A 16,672-nucleotide genomic window follows, 5' to 3' on the forward strand; every position below is an offset into this window, starting at 1 on the left:
ATTGAGAACCGTCCTTCCTTGAGAGATTTGAGGTGGCAGTTAAAAATGTATAACATATGTTTCACTTGCCCTGACCCCGACTGTTTCACTTGCATCACTATTAACACTATGTTAATTTTTGATTGTGTTTTAATTATCAAATTGTGTCTAACTCAGATTGTATTAAATAAATCTAAATGACAGATGTGAAGAGTCAAATAAAAAATATTGTACTGACATTCATCACAGTTCAATAATACGAGTTATACGAGTTCTAATTGAGACACTTTAGCACTAGAAATTCGGCACCTCGTCGAATTTTTGCCACCAACAACTGATACTTTCTGAGGATCTGTCTTTTTCTCTTGCGACCTGCAGCGTAATCTTTTATCGATACGCGAAACTATTACCACTGTAACTATTTAACCGACACGCACTGCAGCTTATTGGAGTGACCCCAGTGTTTCACTTACCCGCATTGACCTTAGTAGAAAAAATTCAAAACAATTTTGTTTTGGAAAATGTCCTCATCTGTAGGTACATTACATTTTTTCTTTTTTTTTTTGATCTCAAAAATGTGTGGTTTAAATTATCTGGTTTCCTCATGAGCAATGTGTATATTTTTTTTTATTACGAAATAAAATGTCCCTAATGAGTAAAAATGTAATTAGGTCCAAGTGGCTGATTGTAACTGCTCTCCTGTAACATGAACAATTAAAACATAGATTGTACTCCCTAAACTAAGTCCCCTTTTATTTTATTTATTTATTTATTTTATTTGTTAGGAAAACTTACAGCTAAAGTTACAATAAGGCTATGTAAAATATGTGAGATGTAGTGTGAAAAGGGTTTCCTTCATATTTTTCCGGAAACATAGGTATTTGTCATGCTAGTTCAGTCGATGTCAGTAAATCTTGTACTGAGACAAACTGAAATAGCATGACACATTTGTACATTTCTGTAACAATACAGAGGCAAATCTTTTTGCACTACATCCGTACAAATTTATTTTTAAAGATGCTGAATAAATGTTGGTCAGATTTAAAAGTATAGCCTATAATTTATTCCTCCTATTAAAGGAAGCTCTTATATGAGATAAGCTATTATAAATATGATATGAAAACAATCACCACTGTAGCACAGTATACTAAAGAGTACTATCATACAGTATGGCCACTTCCGCTCCCCACCCGCCCACCCCCTCTCGGTTACCTCACAGTGACCGCGTGTCAAAAACGCGAACAGTAGACCTGTCATACTCATATCTCACTCATACAAGCATAGTACGCGTTCACCTACACGAGCTTAGAATGTGTGATAGGAACGCGCCTCTTTCATATATTTGATCCCCAGTGTCCGAGATGTGACTGTAGAGTAGATATGGTTGAAAATTGTGATCATGAGAAGAAAACATTATCATTTGCCCCAAGTAAAAATGGAGATCTTCACTAACACTTTGGTCAATAACAGAATTGAACTAAAACAACAAGAACACTAGGCCACTCTGACAAGATTGTGAGATCAAAGAAGACAAGGCAGGCTACTGAATGATACCACCCCCAAATCCCCCAATGAGGAAATTTAGGAGGCCAATCAAGTAAGTTTAAAGGAGTGCATGTATTCTTTTTTCAAGTTAGTGTAATTTTGCAGACATTCAGATTAATTTTAATGGAGCACATGAAACAGAGTCAAAGGGAGAGCTTGCAAAAATTAGTGATTTAGAGATGTAGGAATTATTGGTCCTATATTACAATACATAGGTCGAAACTTCAACAGAATATACCAATACGACAGAAGACAGTAAATTGCGTAGCTGGATCTAGAATACTATCGTCATTAATAACCTATACGCAGCTAATAATCAACTGCAACAAATCCATCTCACACGTTTTCTGACAATTAGTTGCACTTACAGTAAAAAAGTAAGGTGCTATATATATTCCGATTACACCATATAAAAAATTATATTTTCCAGTGTAAGCCTATTGTGTCTTGGTTATGTAAGTAAATAATAGAATGATTAAAATGGTAAAATAATATCGATAATAATTGCTCCAATTTACCGCTTAGCTTTGTTTTGTCGACACTCGCTAAATCAGCTGTCAGTGTCAGTTTCATACATGCCAAATACAAAAAGTCCGAATTGCACGATTGATCCCGGATCACTTGTTTACGGATTTATTAAAACACACTATAAAAATCATACTTTAACTAAAGTACCCATTGTATATAATAATTATAAAAAATAAAACTATATTTTCGCATATTTTCGTTTTTTTAAGCTATATCTGCGCAAGATATTGGCAACATTTATCATTAAATATCTTGTTTACGTAATTTTCGGTTCTAAAATAGCTTAACCTATTAATGTAAATTAATTAAAGTTCTTCTGTTAATTAATACAAAGGAATAAGCAATACTTTTTTATGTGCTTTTTTGCTTAAATTATTTGAATCCAAAGACGTATTAAAAAAAACTCGGAGCTAGTGACGTGTAGATGTTATATCGACATTATTTTAACAAGAGCAATGGAAATTTGGAAAAAGAGAAATAAAAAATAATAGTATATATGTATCAAACAAGTAAGTCAAAAACAAAAAGGAGCGAAATTCAAATTTACTCGACTCTAAGAGTATTGACTGAAGTTGTAATTAGTTGTTACACAAATAAATCGTTTAATTGGTATAAAACACGTTTACACTATATTTTTATATTTGTAATGGGCCACGTGCTGCGTACCTTAAATATGCGCGGACGAAAAGACACTGGTAAAGCTAGGAACATACTACGCGGACGTCCGTCGTCGATCGACCGCGGACGGGGATCTGGACAATGAATCTTATACTTTTAAACGAGCAATTCTTGTATATTTATTTATTTATTTATTTATTTATATATATATTTATTTACACTGACGATCTCGGAAACCGCTCTAACGATTTCGCAGAAATTTGTTATGTGGGGGTTTTTGGGGGTGAAAAATCGGTCTAACTTATCCTTAGGTCCCGGAAAACGCGAATTTTCGAGTTTTCATGAGTTTTTCTTCGCGCGCCATCTCGTGTGCAGTAGTTGTACTGTTAAGACAGAATTCTTTCGGTTGATGTAAGTACTATTTATTGCAAACACTAGATGGCGACACAGGTCAAGGCTAAAACGAATAGAAAAATACACTATTTGAGACTTTTTTTTTTTTTCAAAATGGGTCGCAAAATGGTCCGAGCGCGCTGAAATTTTGCACACGGGTAGACAGCCACCCCAAGATTAGTATACAAAAAGAAAATTTTGAAAAATTCAAAATGGCGCCCTTTGAAGGCCAATTGAAATTTGTATGGAGGTCCTTTTTTAAATCCCCATAGCTCCATAACGGTAGGGAAAAGGTTAATAGTGCTTGAACTAATGTTGTACAGTTATCTGAGCTCCATCGAATGGCATTTACAAAATTTCAAAATGGCCGACTTTGAAATTTTTTTTTTTTATTTTCGGTCCGAGCGCGTTCAAATTTGGCACGTGGTAAGAACGGGGGCTAAAAATAGAAATGAGAAAAAAAAAATTTGGAAAAGTCAAAAACGGTGGCGAGAGGGGACAAAGTCAAATTTCCCTACCAGTTTGTATGGAGGGTTTTTTTTTAAATCCCCATAGCTCCGTAACGGTAGGAAAAAGGTTAATAGTGCTTAAACTAATGTTGTACAGTTATCTGAGGTCCATCGAATGGCATTTACAAAATTTCAAAATGGCCGATTTTGAAATTTTTTTTTTATATTTTCGGTCCGAGCGCGTTCAAATTTGGCACGTGGTAAGAGCGGGGGCCAAAAATAGAAATGAGAAAAAAAAATTTTTGGAAAAGTCAAAAACGGCGGCGAGAGGGGACAAAGTCAAATTTCCCTACCAGCCTGAGGGAGCGTTCTACAGCCCGACGGTCATTGCTCCGGTCCAAGTTCCGAGCTGCGTACAGACAGTGCTCCCAAGCAAGTAAATATAAGTAAAAGCCGCAGGCCGGAGGTCCAACTTCCCTACAAATCCTACAATCCCCACAGTAACTACGCGGAGGGCCGAAGGCCCGGAGCGTGTCTGACAGGCTCCCAAGTACGCGAAGGCCGCAGGCCGAGCTGCGGGCAGAGTGCTCCCAAGCACGCGAAGGCCGCAGGCCGAGCTGCGTGCAGACTGTGCTCCCAAGAAAACAATAACAAAAAGTATCTAAATAAGCGAAGCGGCGGGCCAACGGCCCGACGCGGAGCTTCGAAACCAGCGAAGGCCGAAGGCCGAGCTCCGCGTAGGGCCGAAGGCCCGGAGCGTCCCTGACCGGCTCGCCGGCGGACCGGGAAGTTGGAGTTTAAAGACGACCCAATAGTAAAAGTGTCTTAGAGAAGCGAAACGACGGGCCGGAGGCCGCAGGCCGCAGGCCCGTCGTGAGCTTCTCAAGACACTTTTACTATTGGGTCGTGTTTAAGCTCCAACTTACCTACAACTCTCACAGTAACTACGCGGAGGGCCGAAGGCCCGGAGCGTGCCTGAGAGGCTTCCAAGCACGCGAAGGCCGCAGGCCGAGCTGCGGGCAGAGTGCTCCCAAGCACCGACTGTGCTCCCAAGCAAAACAATAACAAAAAGTATTTTAACAAGCGAAGCGGCGGGCCGAAGGCCCGACGCGGAGCTTCGGAGCCAAGCGAAGGCCGAAGGCCGAGCTCCGCGTAGGGCCGAAGGCCCGGAGCGTCCCTGATCGGCTCGCCGGCGGACCGGGAAGTTGGAGCTTAAACACGACCCAATAGTAAAAGTGTATTAGAGAAGCGAAACGACGGGCCGGAGGCCGCAGGCCCGTCGTGAGCTTCTCAAGACACTTTTACTATTGGGTCGTGTGTAACCTCCAACTTCCCTACAACCCCCACAGTAACTACGCGGAGGGCCGAAGGCCCGGAGCGTGACGGAGAGGCTCCCAAGCACGCGAAGGCCGCAGGCCGAGCTGCGGATAGACAGTGCTCCCAAACAAAACAATTATCAAAGTAATTAATTGAAATACGGTTGTACTCACGTTATTATATCGCTATTGCTGCGACATGTTTCGGGCCAATTCGGAGGCCCCTCTTCAGGCGTATAGGAGTTCACGCGACGGCTAGACTCCGCAAACTGAAACGCGCCGCTCGCCGCTCCGCCCGCTGCGCGCGCGCTGATAGGACGGGGGAGGGGGGCGCAGAGCAGTCTGCTGCTGTCAGCGGGCGGCAAGTGCGAGCACGTTACGGCGAACATATACGGTCGAGAGAGCGCCTGTTTTCTTGCCTTTCATTAAAGGGGTAACGGATACCATTGGACGCCTATTACGCCGTAGGTTTAGCATGAGGACAATTTTCCGCCCCCACACAAAGGTAAGGCAGGTGCTGCGCTCTCCTAAAGATAAGGACCCACTGGGTAGCCCGGGGGTATACGAGATACCTTGTGACTGTGGTAGAGCGTATGTCGGCGAGACTGGAAGGAATGTCTCCGCGAGGTTGTCGGAACACATACGAAGCGTGAAGAACATGGACACCAGGAATTCCGCAGTGGCAGAGCACGCGTACGATACCGGCGCGTCCCATTTTATACGCTTCGATAGAGCAAGGTTGTTGGTACGGGAGAAATGTTTTGTACCACGCAAAGTTCTCGAGGCCATTGAAATCGGACGCCGCCCTAATTTCAATCGGGACGGAGGCTGGATGTTGCCACCAGCATGGAAACCGGTAATACCTAATGTGAAGCGGAAAATGTGTTTTGACAATCGTGTGGACACAGTGAGTGCAGTGTGCTTACCTCCATCGGTCGACACAGCCGCGCTACCAGAACTCTACACAACAACTACAGCAGCAGACTGCTCTGCGCCCCCCTCCCCCGTCCTATCAGCGCGCGCGCAGCGGGCGGAGCGGCGAGCGGCGCGTTTCAGTTTGCGGAGTCTAGCCGTCGCGTGAACTCCTATACGCCTGAAGAGGGGCCTCCGAATTGGCCCGAAACATGTCGCAGCAATAGCGATATAATAACGTGAGTACAACCGTATTTCAATTAATTATTTGAATATGTCTCACGGAAGTTTAACGTGTATAATTATCAGTGTCTAAAAAGCGACGCGGCGGGCCGAAGGCCCGACGCGGAGCTGTCGTAGTTGTGCGAAGGCCGAATTCTTTCGCTCGATGTAGGTACCCTAGATGGCGTCCACATGAAGGATACGTGAGCCCGGCGGGCCGCTCAGGCCCGCGGGGCGAACCCACGCGGTCAAACTGCTAACCCCAAGTGTCAAGCGAAGCGGCGGGCCGAAGGCCCGACGCGGAGCTTCGAAACCGAGCGAAGGCCGAAGGCCGAGCTCCGCGTAGGGCCGAAGGCCCGGAGCGTCCCTGATCGGCTCGCCGGCGGACCGGGAAGTTGGAGCTTAAACACGACCCAATAGTAAAAGTGTCTTAGAGAAGCGAAACGACGGGCCGGAGGCCGCAGGCCGCAGGCCCGTCGTGAGCTTCTCAAGACACTTTTACTATTGGGTCGTGTTTAAGCTCCAACTTCCCTACAACCCCCACAGTAACTACGCGGAGGGCCGAAGGCCCGGAGCGTGTCTGACTTAGGCTCCCAAGCACGCGAGGCCGCAGGCCGAGCTGCGGGCAGAGAGTGCTCCCAAGCACGCAAAGGCAAAACTAGTTATACACTTAACCGTGCAAACTATCGGTCGACGGACGTGGACGTGGCCTTGAGCGCATGGACGTCCGATCGAAATCTGGCTCGCTGGATGTTTTGTTCCGTGCACACTGATCGGTCGCGGTCGCGGTCGATTTACAACGGACGTCCGCGTAGTATTTTCCTAGCTTAAAGCTAGGAACATACTACGCGGACGTCCGCGGTCGCGCTACCGCGACCGATCAGTGTGCACGGTTTTCGGGACGTGGCTTCGGCTAACCAAAACATCCAGCGAACCAGATTTCGATCGAACGTCCGTGCGCTCAAGGCCACGTAAACGATCGACAGTTTGCACGGTCAAGTGTATGTTCATTGTCTAGATCCGCGTACGCGGTCGCGCGACGGCGGACGTCCGCGTATATAGTAGGTTTCTAGCTTCAGCCATCTCATTGCCATCCTGCTGGTCCGACATCAGTCTTTATTGATGAGCCAGAATGATGGACCATCATGTAAAGGAGCAAATACAAAACGCGTTCTCGGCTGTATTATAAACACGGAATATGTCAAAATAGAAGCCACCTTTCTTTATTAGTACATTGTGCAACAAGGGGAGGAAGTTGAATATTACAAACGAGAGTAAGTAATATTCAAAGTAAAGACTCGAGTTAGTAATATTCCTACTTCCCGAGTTATACACAATGTTTTTCATCACACTTGCATTATAAAAAATATGCAAAAAGGTAAAAAAGAGTCCAATACAGTACTAGAAATTTCTTAATTCCCTAAGGAGAACGATTTTTCTATAACTCACTCTCCGGCTGCGTGCAATAGCACATTTAGCGTGCGAGTGTGATGAAAAATTTATTAAGCACTAACTTACTTATTTTAGGTTAGACATGCGCCCATGGGCAACTTTGTCGCCGCAACTATTTTGTCGCTCAAACATCCGGTCTATTTCATCATATTATATTTATTTATTTTCATACTAGCCCATAGACTGGATGCATGATAAGATTGATAAGCGCTCTCCACACTCGAGTGCGTATCGCGGCGCGACGCCGCGAACGCGAGTATGGTTTCGATACGCAAAAAGTTTCAGTGTGGAGGGCGCTTTAGATACAAAAAAGTTGCGGTGACAAAATTGCCCTCAATTTGAGAACTCAGATTTCCGCGATAGTCCTTGCTTTCAATTTGCTGCAACTATCTAATTGTTTTCTTTGTTTTATTCGTTATGTACTAAACAAAACATATAATATAAACATTAAAAAGACATCGATTAAGAGAGCGCGCACACGTGCAACTTTTGGCGGCGACTTTTTTGTCGCTCACATCATCGGTCTATAGGCTAGTATGAAAGTGCGCACACGAAGCGACGCAACTTTTCATACAAATACGTAAGTCGCCGAGCAACTTTGTTGCCCGTAGGGCGCGCACCCTTAAGCTAGGAACATACTACGCGGACGTCCGTCGTCGATCGACCGCGGACGGAGATCTGGACAATGAAGCTAGGAACACACTACGCGGATGTCCGTCGTGAATCGACCGCGGACGGGAATCTGGACAATGGAAATACACATAACCGTGCAAACTATCGGTCGACGGACGCGGACGTGGCCTTGAGCGCACGGACGTCCGATCGAAATCTGGCTCTCTGGATGTTTTGTTCCGTGCACACTGATAGGTCGCGGTCGCGGTTGTTTTACGACGGACGTCCGCGTAGTATGTTCCTAGCTTGAATATATACTTAACCGTGCAAACTATCGGTCGACGGACGTGGACGTGACCTTGAGCGCATGGACGTCCGATCGAAATCTGGCTCGCTGGATGTTTTGTGACCGTGCACACTGATCGGTCGCGGTCGCGGTCGATTTACAACGGACGTCTGCGTAGTATGTTCCTTGGTCCTTGCTTTAAGCTAGGAACATACTACGCGGACGTCCGTCGTAAATCGACCGCGACCGCGACCGATCAGTGTGCACGGAACAAAACATCCAGCGAGCCAGATTTCGATCTGACGTCCATGCGGTCAAGGCGACGTCCACGTCCGTCGACCGATAGTTTGCACGGTTCTATGTAATTTAATTGTCCAGATTCCCGTCCGCGGTCGATTTACGACGGACGTCCGCGTAGTATGTTCCTAGCTTTACAGCCTGGCAAAAAGAGTAGAAAAATAAAGAGTGGCAACATCGCAGTGCTCTGCCGTCCAAAAAAATCAATCGGTGAGAACGAGACGACTCTACGATGTTGCCACTTTTTAATTTCTACTCTTTTTTGCGGGGCAGTAATCCAGCTATCCAGCTGAAATTTATAAAGAATTATGACTAGAGAAAAAAAGAAAAAGATTACTAAGTAAATAATAAAAGTTCGCAAAATTTGTTTGGTATTAAATGTGTTATGTATTTAGGAATGTATAACAATTAATAAAATACAAAGTTTGATGTTTATCCTATATAATAATATAATTTTATACAAAACTATCGATAGTCGATAATTAATAAAAAAACTTATTTCATGTCACTATTGCGCGCGTCCCTAAATTCTCTCTATATTTGTCTTGTCACGATCGAAGAGCAGAACAGTTAACATCGAGGAGAGGTCGTGGAGGATTTTTACCATCTAGCCACCATCGCCGTTCGCCAATTACACCATGGCTGATACCGAAAAGGCGCCGCAGCCGCAGCCCCAACCACAACAGCAACAAGACCCATCAACCCAGCCGCAACAAGCTAAAGCGGCCAAACAAAAGCAGGTCATTGGTAAGTGCCGCTACGCCATCTTAGTTTTCGGGTGCCCGGCATTATGTTATCGAAAGCACATGGCCGCTAAACTATAAAATTCATTATTTCTGTGTTTATTTCGATATAAATAGGGACATTACTTAGTGTTTGCGTTAGTTTTGATTGATTTGAGTGTTTTGGTCATGTCTAAATTACTATTTGGCCGCCTAGAAGCCTTATTGATCGAATGTTGATCCCGGCGCACTCTCGCGTGGGTACCTGGTGCATCGCGACGCAGGCTAAATCAATACCGGAGATGCGTCCCAGTGCTCGCGTTGCGATTCGACGCAGATGAATTCGTCTCAGGACAGATACTGCAAGTGCTACAACATAATTCTGTATACCTGCACGGCTACAACACCGTATAAAGTATCAAATTAGATTCCAACTAGCACGGCTGATGCATTGAAGGCTGTTTATTCTATTACATATTGATTTCAGTTCAAATGCGTTCTTCTTATTATTAGTGAAAGTGTGAAAGTTTAAATCATAAATTGTGTATAAACAAACTTGTTTATTTGCTTACTCAAAAAGATAAATGAACTGTTTCCTCATACAAGAATATTGGATTTAATTTCTAGATTTTTTTTGTTATACTGAAGTTATCCATACTTATTAAATTTGAGCATGGTATTGAAGATTGTCTTTCTTCTTTACTCTTCATTTCATTTCTCTTTTAGTTATTTGTGGTCCCTGATAAGGTAAAGGCCTCCTCCAAGCTTAGCCATTTTACTCTGTTCTGAGCGGTGTCCATCCAGTTCCTTCCTGCTACCTTTACAATGTCATCAACCCATCTTTTGCGTGGTTTCCCATCCTTCCTATAACCCATAAATCATTACTTGGCACATAGTTGACTACTAAAGGATACTTCATGTCAGTAGTTTACACATACAGAGCTTATTGATTAATTAAATCTTAGCCAATGTAAAGTCTTCTCACATATTATAGGCTCTGTTTACAGCATCTTCACTGTGTCAATTAGTGTAAGTTGCAATTAACTTTGCACGGAGTTTTCAACTCTAACACAGTAAACTTGTTAATTCCATCCTTTGTATATGTATGGAGTGAAATAAATTGTTCCAGCCTCTATTTATATTCATTGTTACTTAAGTAATGTGAGCAGACTAATTAATATTGAATAACTTATTTATTCAAACATTTTTCATGTTACTGTAAGTTTTGTATTGTGTATGTACTAATAACTTCTTTTTTACATAGCTGAAAAAGTATCCGGCACCGTCAAATGGTTCAACGTCAAGAGTGGATATGGATTTATCAACAGGTAATACTATACATTTTATTCTAATTATTCATTAGCATGGTCTTATTACTAGTTTTCATTACCCACACTTGGAGCTAAGTTGGATTGGAATAGAGTTGCAATTTCAAAGCCATACTTAATGAAGACCGATTCACAAAATGATCTGTCAAACCTTGTCTGTAATAGTCAGATTTCCATTTTTAAATAAAATGTGCTCAAGCTTAACATATGTCACATTCTCCTCCTAATTAAAAAGTTAAAAATGGTAACTTCCTGCTATGTGTAATTATATTGGAAAATGTTCTAAACAAATTTAATTTTTCAGGAATGACACCAAGGAGGATGTGTTTGTACATCAAACTGCAATTGCCCGGAACAACCCACGCAAAGCTGTGCGCTCGGTCGGAGACGGCGAGGCAGTGGAGTTTGCCGTGGTCGCCGGGGAAAAAGGCTATGAAGCAGCTGGAGTAACTGGTCCCGGCGGCGAGCCAGTAAAGGGCTCGCCTTACGCAGCTGACAAGCGCCGCGGTTTCCATCGCCAGTAAGAATTTTATATCAACTGCATAATATTTGTATACTTACATAGAACTTTCATGACAACTGCTTACAACTTTTCTTTCTAGGTATTACCCCCGTCAAGGCGGCGGACGTGGCGGTGAAGGCGCTCCACGCAGAGGTGGCATGGGACGCCGCGGACCCCCACCCAACCAGGGGGGCGCCCAAGGGGATGAGGGGCAGGAGGGAGGCAGTGCACCGCCTCAGCGTAGGTAAGTGGACTCTGTCCAAGAAAATATGTTACAATTTGTACTAATTTAACATGTAGCCGAGTTTGTGGTGGTATGTTTTGATTTAGTAAAAGAAATTTGGAAACAGATGGTCAATTATAGAATAGAATAGAATAGAAATCGTTTATTCGTGGCAAATTAAAATAGGTATTAAAAATACAAACATTTAATTATTAGAACATAATATAAAAATTATCGTTTACCACGAAATGGTCCCGCCTCAGCATAATGCTAACCATACAGTCAGCGCTGGTCTTCCGCCGACACCATTTGTGGGCCACGGACGCAAACGTGCAACACGTCCTTAATATAACTTAAACGCGCCCATTTGTCATTCTTGGGTCGACGCCATCTTGTTGCGCCTGCGCGCTGCACGATGGGAATTAAGAATTTAAATGTTATTAAACAAATCAAATTATCAAAATTTTTTGATTTGTTCTTTTATTGATTAATAATTTCACTATGATTAAAATGTAAACTTCATTGCAGTTACTTCCGTCGTAACTTCCGCGGCGGACGTCGTGGAGCTGGGCCAGGACCCATGAACCGTGGCGGTGGCGGATTCCGTCGCATGCGTCCGCGCAACAACTACCAGGGCCAGGGCCCGGCTGGCGGCCAGCCACGACAGAACGGCCAGGAGGGCGAGGCCCCCGCCACCACGTCATCCCCGCAGCCGCAGCCGACTCAACAGGCCAAGCCCAAGACCACCAAACCTGCGGGCACCACCATCGAGACTACCACCAATGAGAGCCAGGCCTAAACACCCGGCATCTTGGTGTGGCACAACCCCTTGTAGTGCATGTTAATTCTAGCTGTGCCACACTCCCATCACATTTACTGTCTGTTCAACCAGTGTTGTTTCAATGTTGTATCAGGCTCTGAGAAATGAGATCTTCGTAATTATAACAACAATTTATCTTTCATTCATTAATGGTGGGGAGGTACAATAAAAAGAACTGCAAGTATCATGGATTTAAGATGTGATATTTTATTAATAAAAAAAATAATTTATTGTTCTAACTTTTTAAATTTTGCATTTTTTACTTGCAGTATTTTTTCTTTGTGTATATTAATGTATTTCTGATTTTAAATCAAATCTATGAAGAGGAAAAATTTGTGCAATTAACGTTTGATATAGTAAGGGATATGCAGGTCCCTGGTGCCCCAATTAAATTGAGTAATGTGAGAAACTTTTGTTTCTAGTTTTATTTTGTGCTGCATGTTACGAAATTATTTTAATTTTAATTAGAAGTACTGTACCCACTTGGAAGATTAAAAACTTCTTTATACCTGTGTGAAACATATTTCATTTAACATCAAGACAATTTTTTTCACCCTCGCCGGACAATTTAATTTGCTATGGCATTATTCGTTGATATCAAGTAATAAGTACCTACTAAAACAACGAAATTAGGTTAGGGCCTATCAGATGGATTTCTAATGGGGAGCCTGGTGGAAGATGTTTATGAATTTTTATTACCGACGACGACGTTTTTGACGACCGGTCTGGCGCAGTCGGTAGTGACCCTGCCTGCTGCGCCGCGGTCCCGGGTTCGAATCCCGGTAAGGGCATTTATTTGTGTGATGAGCACAGATATTTGTTCCTGAGTCATGGATGTTTTCTATGTATATAAGTATTTATATATATTATATACACCGTGTTTCACTTAACACTAAAAACCTGAAAACCGTTTGTTCAGAATCGAGAGTAGAATCGATTGAGCTATATCTTGATGGGGGTAATATTTTTTTCCCCTCACTAGCTCGGAAACACGTGTTTTGTCCTTTAATACCAGCGGGTAAAAACGCATTTTATCCACTAGTGGGTAAAGTAATTTGACCTTGAATAAAGTCAAATTAACTGCTTTAAAATTGATAAAAGTAGGTGAATCTAGTAATAAAGATGATTTACCACCTGTGGAACTACTGGAAGCAGTGTAAATGCATTTTTTGCGTTGTAGTTTCCTCGCTATAGTGAGGGGAAAAGTTTTGTGTTACACTCGGGTGCAAATGTATTTTACTTCTCGTGTGTTAAAAAACTCGCAAGTTCAGGATTCTATTCTCGAACCACTCGCTTCACTCGTGGTTCAACTATAGAATCCTTTCACTTGCTCGTTTTTCAATTCCACACTCAGCGTTAAAATACAACTTTGCCCCCTTGTATAACAAATAACTATTGTTTTAATTTGTATTATTAGTTATTGTTTACGTGCCCATTCTACAAATTCGTAATACAACATTGTGCATATCATATTGCTAGAGGTTGTATACCTTTTTCAGTATTTAGGGGTATTAATACTGGCTGGTTACTTGGACGATTATTTTTTCCGCTACGAGTTTGACGTTGTGCGTCACTTTAATTTTAAAGTTTATCATAAGTCATAACCAATTGAACTCTTACCTAATTACAACTTTGTCATTTTGGATGTTAGGTTTAAATTTGCTTACTGCGTCACCTGTCCAATTTGAAGTTTACTGTGACACAGTTTAACGTGCTTTACAGGTGACATAGCTGTCTATTGGTAAACCTTATGTCGTTGCAGTAACGTACACAATTAATCAGTTTTAAGGTTTACGATGGTAGCTAGCAATTATTTTATTGGATGTAGAGTTAAAAGTCGAGTAGAGCTGCACAGAAAATTAAATATTCAATTTAAAAAAATAATAATCATCAAATTAAAAAATGAATAATCTAGATACGTTTAAAAAAATAAAAATCAGTTGGGGTGTCTGAGGTTTTGAGTGATACCGGAAACACGGTGTATATCGTCTGAGTACCCACAACACAAGCCTTCTTGAGCTTACCGTGGGGCTCAGTCAATCTGTGTAAGAATGTCCTATAATATTTATTTGTTTATTATTCCACTTCATCAAATGTCACTTAGCCGCCGCCCAAATCTCAAGGTTTTTTATGTTAACGATGTCTCCCTCATTACTGGACTGATTTTGAAATTTTTACAAGCTTTTATTTTACTTGCCTTTCCTTTTGGGTCAAAACGTAGAAGCTAAATTTGGCCCACTTTCAGATTGAGCTGAAATTTTTCACACATGTAAATCACGTGACAATGCAATATTTATGGTATCATGAAGCTGATCTGATGATGGAGCAGAAAGGTGGTCATAGGAACGCTGTTATGAAATGTCGTATCCCCATCTAGTAATAGTATTTTATACAATCGTGATAAATTACAAAGCTTTTCAGTCGAGTACCATGTTTAGGCCACGAAGCTTGCTGAGTGGCCTAATAGTACGGTACGAGAGTGAAAAGCTTAATTTAGAAACATCACAGTGATAAAAGCTTGTGCCAAAACTTAAATATTTGCAAAAAAACTTATTTTGATTGAATAGTAACCACAACAAACGGAAAAAATATCCCAATTCATAATTGGCTTTCAAATTGGGACTTTCCCATTACCGATTGGTAACCGGTTTCGAAACGGGAAAAATAATCCCGTGTTGTAACGGTTACAAAATCATTACCGATTCGTAGCCATGGTTGGTAACCAGCTTCCAAACGAGGAGGGGGGGCTCTAACTTTTGAACCATAAGTTTAAAAAATCACAATAGTAGATCTTTATAAAAACTTTCTAGGAAAATTATTTTGAACTTGATAGGTTGAACAGTTTTTGAAAATAATACGAGAAACTACGGAACCCTACACTGAGCGTGGCCCGACACGCTCTTGGCCGTTTTTTTGGTATGGGCTTTGTCAGTCCCATATTAAACCGTCGTTGCTCATTGTGGCTGGTATGTTCATAAGAACAGTACTTATGCATTTTTGTTCAGAACAGTGACATTTGGTGCAGTACAACTGCTGATGATGAGCAGAACGGAACTCCTCAACGACGCATAGCTCATGCTCGGAGATTAGTTCTCTTCATTATGTTCGTTTAGCATGTTGGGTTTTCATGACACATTTTGGACCAGCTCAAATTCTAGAGATGGGATCCATGAGGAAGCACACGTATAGTGACTTTCTTTATGGGAAAATTAGGGACGTACATTACAAATTTTACATTTGATGATGATCAGAACGGAACTCCTCACCGAAGCATATAGTTCATGTTAGGAGATTTCTTCTCTTTGTTATGTTTGTTAAGCATATTAATTCAGTTTTCAAGTCAAATTTTGTCAAGCTCGTTGAAGGGTACAAAACCAGGTGCTTGCTTCATGACACCATTGCATCAATCTGTCGTCAGAACCGCTACTCTTCAACGGTCAAGTCACACAACATTAACTATAATTATAATAAAGAAATCGTAGTAAGGAACCTTAGACTTGTCACGACTTTGTCTAGATTTCATACATTTTAGAGATAAACAAGCAGCTCCATCGAGACTTGGATAGTTTTTGGTGGGATTGCTTTGACAGGCTGACAGCGTCCGCTATAGCTACTTTAGGCGTTGCTGGCGTCGTGGGCACGAGCAAAGAGCATTGAATCACTACGTTTTAGTACTGACATTGACTAGCATAACAAATACAAACGTTTCCGGAAAAATACGAAGGCACCCTTTTCGCGCATCTGTACCAGTTGTGTGGTGAAAAACTATTGGCTCTAGCAACACCGACGCAAACGTCATTATGACAAGCGCAGCTGCGCGTGCGATAGGGCGGGCAGGGACCGATACCAGTCGAGTGCGAATAACGGCTCACAAACGCGCGCGTTCTTTTAAAACTTACTAACGTTTTGATTGTAGGCTGTAGAAGTGTTAGTGCTGAATAATTAAAGTAGATTGACAAATAGCAAATTAAAAGGTAAGTTTTAGAATATACTACTATACTTCAGTACGCGATACCTATACATAGGATTCTACTTTATTATCCAAGTCTAACACTTTCACTTAGCATTGCGTAAGATTTTTGTTTCATATTTACCTAGTTCTTTTTCGGAGCTGAGGGACAAAACTTACTCTTTACTTGTTTCATATATATAAATAAATAAAAATATATTTCATATATATAAATATATATAAATAAAAAATATGACATTAGAAAAACAAGCTGTTACGAATGTGTTAGTATTGTTTGTTACAATGAATATTGATAGTATTATAATAGACAGGAAGTTACTTAACCCTTAAATACATTGTGTATGATGCAGCGTACACATTAAAATATATTTGTCCATATAAAATATTTCAATAAATAGAGTACCTTTCTATAGCTGGGATTAGCCTTTTCGATTTTATAGTCACATTTACCTCTATTAGTGAGACAGAACGTGTGTTTTACCTCTGTTACTGAGACTA

At 41.8% G+C, this 16,672-nt stretch overlaps 2 protein-coding genes across 3 annotated transcripts in view; both read left to right on the top strand.

Annotated features, from left to right (window-relative positions):
* Positions 1-9,150: 9,150 nt before the first annotated feature.
* LOC125241815 (Y-box factor homolog) lies at positions 9,151-12,723 on the top strand. Its single transcript, XM_048150458.1, has 5 exons — positions 9,151-9,356; positions 10,596-10,659; positions 10,964-11,179; positions 11,262-11,405; positions 11,913-12,723. The coding sequence occupies exons 1-5, from the start codon at positions 9,248-9,250 to the stop codon at positions 12,181-12,183; spliced, it is 804 nt and encodes a 267-aa protein (XP_048006415.1). The 5' UTR covers positions 9,151-9,247; the 3' UTR covers positions 12,184-12,723.
* Positions 12,724-16,032: 3,309 nt separating this feature from the next.
* LOC125241811 (facilitated trehalose transporter Tret1-like) overlaps positions 16,033-16,672 on the top strand; it is a 40,469-nt gene continuing 39,829 nt past the window's right edge. The window contains exon 1 of one of the 2 annotated variants that reach the window (XM_048150454.1): positions 16,033-16,178. The gene's annotated coding sequence lies outside the window, so the exon portion shown is untranslated. The remainder of the gene's footprint in view (positions 16,179-16,672) is intronic. The other variant, XM_048150455.1, reaches the window with a different exon arrangement.

Source organism: Leguminivora glycinivorella, chromosome Z (genome assembly GCF_023078275.1).
Source record: "Leguminivora glycinivorella isolate SPB_JAAS2020 chromosome Z, LegGlyc_1.1, whole genome shotgun sequence".
NCBI lineage: Eukaryota > Metazoa > Arthropoda > Insecta > Lepidoptera > Tortricidae > Leguminivora > Leguminivora glycinivorella.